General features: G+C 40.5%; 1 protein-coding gene across 3 annotated transcripts; it reads right to left on the bottom strand.

Moving 5' to 3' along the window:
* Nucleotides 1-3,726: 3,726 nt before the first annotated feature.
* On the bottom strand, nt 3,727-7,706 carry snx10a (sorting nexin 10a). Of its 3 annotated transcripts, none has more exons than XM_028597852.1 (7): nt 7,339-7,706; nt 5,244-5,298; nt 4,945-5,031; nt 4,758-4,858; nt 4,515-4,613; nt 4,199-4,393; nt 3,727-4,112 (listed from the first exon to the last, which is right to left on the bottom strand). In XM_028597852.1, exons 2-7 carry the CDS (start codon nt 5,274-5,276, stop codon nt 4,064-4,066), a joined length of 564 nt encoding a protein of 187 aa, XP_028453653.1. In that variant the 5' UTR covers nt 5,277-5,298; nt 7,339-7,706; the 3' UTR covers nt 3,727-4,063. The 3 variants fall into 3 exon arrangements, with proteins under 3 accessions (XP_028453653.1, XP_028453654.1, XP_028453652.1); XM_028597853.1 differs by having other exon boundaries at nt 3,727-4,115; nt 4,199-4,360; nt 7,339-7,705; XM_028597851.1 differs by having other exon boundaries at nt 3,727-4,115; nt 7,339-7,699.
* Nucleotides 7,707-8,806: the final 1,100 nt, after the last annotated feature.

Genomic DNA, 8,806 nt, shown 5'->3' with positions numbered 1-8,806 from the left:
ACTCTCACACACAAATGAGCTCGTCCATAGCAGCACTAAATGTACAATACCCTGCTCTGATGAGCAAGCTCCCGTCGACCTTGGAACTCTCTGGAAAGACAATGCAAGGGGAGCCATGCTGCGAAAGGGGAAGGAGGTGGGGGTGGTGGGAGTAGATAAGGTGGAGGGAAGGATGGAGAGAGGGAGACAATAGATGAGAGAAGGAGGCAGGAAAGGAGAGAGAGAGATAAAGAGAGTTAGTACTGGGCAGGAGGGCAGTGCTCCCTCCCTCCTCTCCATCTCGGCTCATCTTGAATGCAAATGTGGTCTCTATACGGTTCCTTTGTGCCGCTTCTAACTGCTCCAGAGAGAAGCAATTACAACTGCTCCATTCACTCAGAGAGAGAAAGACACGCATGGATAGAGAAGGGTAATTAATAAAGAGATAGGAGGGATGAAGGAGGAGGAGAAGAGGTGAACACGTACCTGTGGAGGATCTTCAAGTAGGATTGGAGAGTGGTATTGATTGTATTGGCAGCTTTGCTTTTGACACACAGACATTGGCTCATAATTTCTGACCAACTACTCTATGAGAGGTCAAAGGTGAGAGGTCATCAGCATTACATCAGAAGTGTTATGTAGAGTGTGTGTAATACGGCATTACACTGTGGCTCTCAGTAAATATGCTACATCTATCTTCATCCCCACTCACTGCTTCAGAGACCTGGACCCCCGCAGAATATATTGAATCAAAAGACCTCCATCTAGATATGACATCACCATCCATTCCTCTCCATCTTTCTGCAGACAGATAGTTGCAGTGCCTGTGCCATATCCTATTGCAGTCACAGTGGCCGGGCAGCGCTGCAAGGTATGGTGGGAGTTTTTATGGCAGTCATTTGGGCCGCTAATATGTCATCTCCATTAGCCGACTTTTAACACTCGCAGATAGATGGCCCTGTGACATTTATCTGCGCACGTGTCGTATTTTAGCTGTTAAATGGCTGGCAATGTGCGGAGTGTGTGCGAAATGAGTGTGTGTGTTTTAGGCGTGCGATTGTGGGGTTGGGAAAAGAAAGGGAGATGCATTGACTTTTAATGATGCTCTATGCAATAGCACTTTAGAGGTAATAATCACAAATACAATGCAAGTTGTCACCTTTGACCCCTGCCTCGCCCTGCACAAAAGAGAGAGTAGAGAGGAAGGGGAGCTGGCTGCCAGGTCGAGACCCAGGCCTCTTTCCTCAACAGATAGACAGCTGAGGTACAGTGAGCCGGGGCTTGCAGCGCCAGCAGAAAGAAAAACTACAAAAGAGAACAGCTGATTAACTTAGCAGTCTACAGAGAGGTGATGAGGGTTGAGAGAGAGAGAGGGAAACAGAGAAAAGTAAAGAGAGAGTGAAGAGGAAGAGGGGTGGAAAGACACTATGGGTGCAAAAAATAGGCACAGGGTTAGGGTGAGAGTTACACAGGATAATTGCTCTTATGGATTTTGCCATTGTTGGCTTCTGTAAGGTCAAGGAGGTGAAGCCATTCCCTGTGGTGGCTTCAGGTGAAAGTCTAAATGAGCTAATCATTTAGACTCATAAACTAATACTAATATTGACGGCCACCACACATATTGAAAAGCATTAGAAAGGTTCTAACCATAAAACAGCTGTAAATATGATATACCATCTCGTCATTTAACTACAGCGGAACCTTTCCCCCCTGCTCATAAAAGTACCATCCACTACGCTGCATCAAAAAACGGAGAATATGTTCGGTGTCATTTTATGTGTTCCCTACAGGAGCTCAGTCACCTGTCCGTAGGCACTGAAGTTGACTAATGTGACAGAAAATTAACAATTAAAAATATCACACGGGCCCAGAGCCACTGCAACGTGGACCGTTCACAACTCAGTGGACACCCTAATTGCTTTGAAATACAATTGGGTTTGGGCTTTGTTTGGTGTTTTGGAGGTATGAAGCGCATCAATGCACACTGGAAATTGAGTTATAAATTACCGAGCTGAAATAGACATGTACCGTGAATACTCAATATCCAAATACTACACGTTGTCCGCTACAAAAAAGGCAGATGCGTGCATGTACACACACACAAAACCACTGGCTCTGAACCAAACAGTGCGTGTGTGTGTTGTGCTGTATGGCTGTCATTGAGGTACTTTGATAAGGTCAACCTTAACAGCAAACAGAGATGGAGAGCTCCAACCACAAACCAGTGGGACTCCAAAAATGACAGTAGATGAGGAAAAGAAAAAAAAAATGTTCATTCATCCACAGCTTTCCCACCAGTGTATACATGTGTGTGTGTGCGTTCACAGCTGTCAGTGCGTTTTCATACATACACGCCACTGTGTGTATGTATGTGTCTGGTTCTGTGTTTGCCATATGAATACAGCTCAGTGGCTGTTGTGTGAAGTCATTGACAGCTTCATTATGGCTTGTGCGCACAGGGAGACAGCACCATCCAGGGGAAGGAGAGGACAGAGGCAGGGGACAGGCCAGGTTTACTGTTGGGCCGGCCCATGTCAGTCCAGCAGTTGGTGGAGGGAGGGGTGATGAGGACAGCTGCTGTCTCCTTTAATGAGCCTTTGCTTCTTTCATCAGCTTTCAATTTACAGGGCTGTCCTGCTCTCTCTCTCACACACACACACACACACACACACACACACACACACACACACACACACACACACACACCTTGCAGGTGATTCCCAAGAGTAGTCTGTAATAGTTACATTATTTTGCAGTCTTCCTTTAATTAGACCATCGCACCTGGGACAGTAGTGACACAGGGATGAAATGTGACCAGCTGCACTCGACCTCTTGTCATCAGTATCACACTGAAGACGCTTAAAAATCATACATGGTATAAAGTATGATACGGTACATTAACACCTACCTACAATTGCAAGATTCCACATTGTAGAGCGCTGTGAAGGGCACTACAACTGGAAGAGACTTTAGCAAGATACTGTGGTTTGTTACATAAACCGTTACCAGTTCATTAGATGCTCTTATCTAAAACGAATGCAGTCAAATAAAACAGCCCTCTGCCTTCATAGAGGTTGGAATGTTCAGTTCTTATTGAAAGGGGAAGGTTTCGATTCAACTTTAGTCATTTTTACTTTACAGTGAGACTTAGATCTTTTTTAAAAGCCCTCAAAACATATTTAACAGTTGTAACAAAAAGTAAACATTAATAACCTTCATGAAGGATTTTTGCACACTGTTAAGGTTTATCGGTCCATTTCCCTGTCCCAGTAGGCACATTGACAATTTTGTACAATTATGATTACCACCATAAGAGTGTATACACAGACAAACATTTATCATACCCAGTGCAGCTTAATATTGAATTATTATTAATTAATTATAATAATTATTTTAAGGACAACTCAATTGCATACTATAGTCTTGCTATAACAATGGTTTAAAAATATTTACAAAATAATCAGCACACAATCAACTATAGTGGCAATCAAATCTGAATCAACTTCACCAGTATTGTAGACTTACATCCTCCTACTGATTTACTCAGTAGTTGGAGGTCCTATGATGTCCACACTCCCTCTACTGGGCTGTTACAACAATACATGACTGTTGCACTGAATTCATCAAAAACATGTCAAAGCCCAGCAAAAGAAAATGACATGCTGGCCAAATTCAATATTATACAAAATGTTCAATAAATAACAAGCCTAGTTTCTTTCCCCCTTTAAACCAATATTTCATCCATTGTTAATTTATAAGAATTTATTTCAGCCATTAAAAGTATTCAAATATTTTTTTCTAAAAATCACAATTGTATTACATGTACAATTCAAATCTCATCCCGTGCTAACCTCCGTACAGCTTCAGTGCAAATAAAAATGTATACATAAAACATGATCTTTTTTCCAAGACACACTGAATTAAATTACTATGGTTTTGCTTTAAGAGAAAACTAAAGCTCATTATTAAAACAAATGTCTAAGGGGAATAATGAAGTTAATAGAAAAGGTAAAACATGTTCTTTGAAAGGAAAGTTAAGAAAAGCAAGAGCTCCATGGAGTATCTCAAAGAAGGGGACGGGGCTTCATCGCACTGAAGTGTCCATACTTCCTCCCAAGCCTGACGAAGAACAGCTGCTGTGGGAGGAAAAGGGATGGAAAGGGGTCAAAGTCAGCCATTACACACTGAAAACCGTAAACTATTCCGTCCAAGCTGGTACCTTTCACAGTCGGAGTCAAAGGAGGCCTTGTCTTCTAGTCTGCTGATGCAACCGCTGCCGGATCGCTGTATGGCTTCAGCCACTGTGTACCTGGTCTTTCCACAAGCACACTTTGCCATCTTTGTGATGCTGAGGTCTGACTGCAGGAACAGATGGAGTCGACTGTCCGATAACAACAAAGGTATTTGAACAACACTAGAGAAGAAAGGATATTAATGGCACAATGTCAACCAGTGAACGTAGGCATCTAAAAGGTAGTCAGCAGATTAATTCTTTACAGCCTTGCTGCCACTGCTTTAGCTGTACAGCAACTCGCCTTTCTAAAAACTCCTGGAAGCCCTTCATCCTCTGCAAGACCTGCTCTTTGTTCCCCGGACTGAAGAAGGGGTTCCAGGGCGGCAAGTTGGGTAACTCCCTGGACAGAGAATAACTTAAGAAAATGCACTTTGAGAAAACTTACTGCATGCTCAATTAAAGTCAGATACAATGGAAATCTGATTCATTGAACAACAAGTAAATAAATGATATGAATCTGAAGTATCAACTTGTTAACACATACATGATCAGAGCATTCTGTTCCAGACAATCACGCAGCCAAACAAACTCACTGTACCGCCGCCTTACACTGGAAGTCTTCTTTCGAAAACACATGCTATTGGTCTTCAAAGAGAGACAGCAATTCAATACACGTAATACATGAAGTGAAAATTACCCAAAAAGACATTTTTCTCCCAAGTGGCACTTACTTGTAAACAAATCTCATAGTCAAGGTGTGTGTGCCAGAGGTAATCTTTAAGAAGCCTTGGATTGCGAACACAAATGCTGATAAACTCCTACAAAATCCAAAACCAGGGTTCCATTACATGACAAAGGGTTGTAAAAATGCATGTTTTAAATGAAAACACCACAATGAGATGTGTTTCAGCATAAATATTTTCCACTGGGCATCAATTTTGGGATGTTATCAATATGTCTAACAAGTTGCAATTGCACAACTGCAAAACAAACAGGAGAATAGTGTGAAGAAGCATGCTGGACCACTTACAGTTTTTGACAGATTCTCTAGCATACTGTCCATGGTGGGGACAAAAGCCTGTGACCTGAGAGAGAAACAAATGGAGTGCTGCATTGAATGTGATCTGTTCCAACTTATTTTAGGACAAACATACTATTAAGTTTGGTGACCCATTGAGTTTAATTACAGGCCGTTTCAGTTCAACTGTTGTGTGCATTTTCATGAGGACGGCAGAAACAGTAAAAAAAAAATAAAATAATTGAATACAGTAATACATCTGGCAGGACAAAGTCCATTGTTTTCAAATGCTAGATCTGTTCTGTACAGCACAGGCCTGGCTGGTAATTAATACTTTAAGGACTCAAAAGTGCAAACATTTGGAGCTGATGAAGGATCAATGGGAACAAAGGGCAAGGTAGGGGGAATTTAGCTTGAGGGGGGATATCTTGATCTAAATACACATACACACAAACACAAAACATACACATTTCAATAATAAATGCCTTTTCTGGCACATATCAGGCAGAAATACTGGCTATAGCGGGTTGTGTTTTCACTGAAACAACTATAGCTAATATTATGAAAGTAAGATGCAAGATTTTCAAGCAAAGCACAACTGCTGAATCACCATTTTCTTCTTAGATACTGTAAGTGACTGCATGGATGTTCAAAACAAGACATACCAGTGTTCCCTTCTCTCACATGACAGACATATCTTAAAGGCTTCTGCAATGTGCTGGATCATCAGCCCCTTGACACCTTAATGGGACACAAGCACCGAGTCCAAGCGGAGAGAATCAATACGTAGATTACAAACAATGATTTTGTGGCGACCTCCAAGATGGACTCTGATCCAAACTCCACAACATGAAATCACATGCCATTATAGACTCTTCTAATCAGATATACCCTGTAATAAGATGTCCTGCATGTCCGTGACAATTTATTGTTCATGGTAACCTTGCTGCTGTAAAATCATGATCACCAAGTCCTATAGCATGTGTCAAACTCAAGGCCTGTGGGCCAAATCAGGACCCTCGCAGATTTAGATCCAGCCCGCATTTCAATTTAGGTTTACAATCAATTTTGGTCCGCCTAGTAGTGCGCCAAACCAAAAAAAGACAGGAAACTGTTTTTCAAACTGCAATTATGCGACACTCAAAGCTGAATTTGGCAGATTTGCCAACTTCAAGAGTAAGTCAGAAATTCCCACACAACCAGTGAGTTTGCATATTCAGGCCTGTGAAATAGGATGCTGTGAGTCAGCTTTCTGGTAGCCGGCTTTTAAAAATGTAACCATTGTTTTGCTAAATTCAATGATGGCTAAAGACCTTTTTTTGCTGACTTAAGGGCTTTATGTGGACCAAATTGTAAGTGAGAAGGCTATATGAGGCATGCAATAATATAGTCAATTTTCTTTTCTTTTTACCTTTTTAAAATAAAAGCATGTCAATAAACTATATAAATGTCCTGCCCTTCATGTGATTCTCGTTTTTTCAGTGTGGCCCTTGGTGAATTTAAGTTGACACCCCTGTATAGGCTTAAAAGAAGAAGAAGAAGAAGAAGAAGAAGAAGAAGAAGAACAGTCACTGCTGCCAAGTTCCACTCCAACTCATCAGGATATGTGTAAACTAAATCTCAATGAAGCAACTTCCTACTTAATATGTTCACATTACTTTGGGCTGCAATTATGCACTTTCACTGATTTCCGACCAAAAAAGTAGGCTGTCATTTATGCAATTCGAACACTGATCATATGGATCATGTGGCAGGGCTGAAACAAGGCATTCACATCTGCAGAACCCAGGCAGGTTATGTCTATCCTGAATACAAATTGAGGTAATCGCAATTTATTTAAAATACTTTCAACTATAAAACAACGTAGAGCAAAGTAACCGATCAGCAACTACAATTCCACGTGAAAATGTATTAAAAATTAAATTAATGATGAGAACTGCCGTAGCCTACTAATTCCTATAGACACATTGACAGGTAGGCATACGGCTCCAAAGTTTCTACTCGCTGCCTTTGGGAGAAAACCAGCTTCTGCAAAAACTACAATATATGTCTGCAATAAAACAGCAAAACATTCTCATTTTGATTCCAATTTTGATCCATAGCCTACCTTTCCGGTCTTCACTTCCCGAGCAGTAGCCTAACCAGTTGTTTGTGAACAAACCAGCTCAGTGGTGTGGCTGAACGTAGCTTAAGGGCTCAGCAGTGCAGTGGACTCAACTGCTGCTAATACACAATGTTAACCACTGACTCGATGCTTGTGTTCAGTCTCTTACAGGCCCTATCGTTATCAAATATACACAAAATAAAATTTCCTAAAAATAAATTACATTGAAATTGTTTTACTGAGCCACATAGCGAGACAATGATATCTCTCTTGAGTGACATATGGTGGCTGTGGCCTGAATGCCGACCTGTCCCTAATTCCTTCACTGGGTGGGATCAGTTTAACTAGTATCACCTGGTGGGAGGACGCGACCTAATGCTGGTGCAGTGGGAAGTAACAGGACGGGTGAACGATAACATAACTCCGATAATACCAGTCAAATCTGGACTGGAGCAATAACAAATTCACAATTAATACTATTGATATAATTATCAAAGGCATTGTAGTTTTTAAAACTTTTTTTTACATTGCCAATTGAGGTGCCATATTGCCAAACCTATTAACAAAACTGTTTGAAATTAGCATTGCAGTCAGTCCATTTCTTCTGTTGTGTTGAAGTGTACAAAGACAGTAAATCTGTGTCCATCCCAGGGTTAGTATAACAAAGTAAAATGTCTTTACTGCATTGTTCATATTGCATGAACAATACATATGCATATTGTCTTTCTCCATATCCAAATTAAATGTGTATATGCAGTAATTAATTAAGAAAAAGTATAGTCAATATCCAACCTAAAACTTTCACTCAGAGCTATCACTTTTGAGAACTCCATGTCCTCTATATATACCATATTTTATTGTCTGATTCCATTATTTTTAAGTTTTAAATTTAAGGACTGTTTGGTCAATCAAACTTCTATTATGAGCAGTGTGGAGAAGTCTTTCAGAACAAAGGTAAACACTTTAGAACCTCATGTTTGGAAATACAGTCAGACTAAGTACGCACTGAATTTATTAAAAAATATTTTTGAAAACAAATTCAAGTAGCTACAGTACTTGCAGACTTTATTTTTGGTGTCTGTGATACATACACATCCTGGCTATTGCCCTCATTTTATGATATATTTTATGTTGAATCCCAAAGGCCATTTTATATCTGGTCTTATATCTGGTGCCCTTTGACCCTATTATCTTCCAGATGAATTCTACATTGACTGACACCTACAACAATCATATTCACATCCACTCATAAAAGAAACTAAGAAGAAGTTACGATACAGTGATAAACAACTCTCTGCTGCCCATGACCAATTGGTGTGTAATACGTATTAAAAGAATGTCCCTCAGGTCATCCACAACAGTAAACCGTAAGGAAGGAATGAGGCCACCGACCACCCTGCCACAAAATGAAAACTATACTGTGATTCTTTCCAGATGGAATTTAGAAATGCATGGTGATTTTTGCAGGGTG

Source organism: Perca flavescens, chromosome 14 (assembly GCF_004354835.1).
Source record: "Perca flavescens isolate YP-PL-M2 chromosome 14, PFLA_1.0, whole genome shotgun sequence".
Lineage (NCBI taxonomy): Eukaryota > Metazoa > Chordata > Actinopteri > Perciformes > Percidae > Perca > Perca flavescens.
This window is presented reverse-complemented; position numbering and strand designations above follow the sequence as displayed.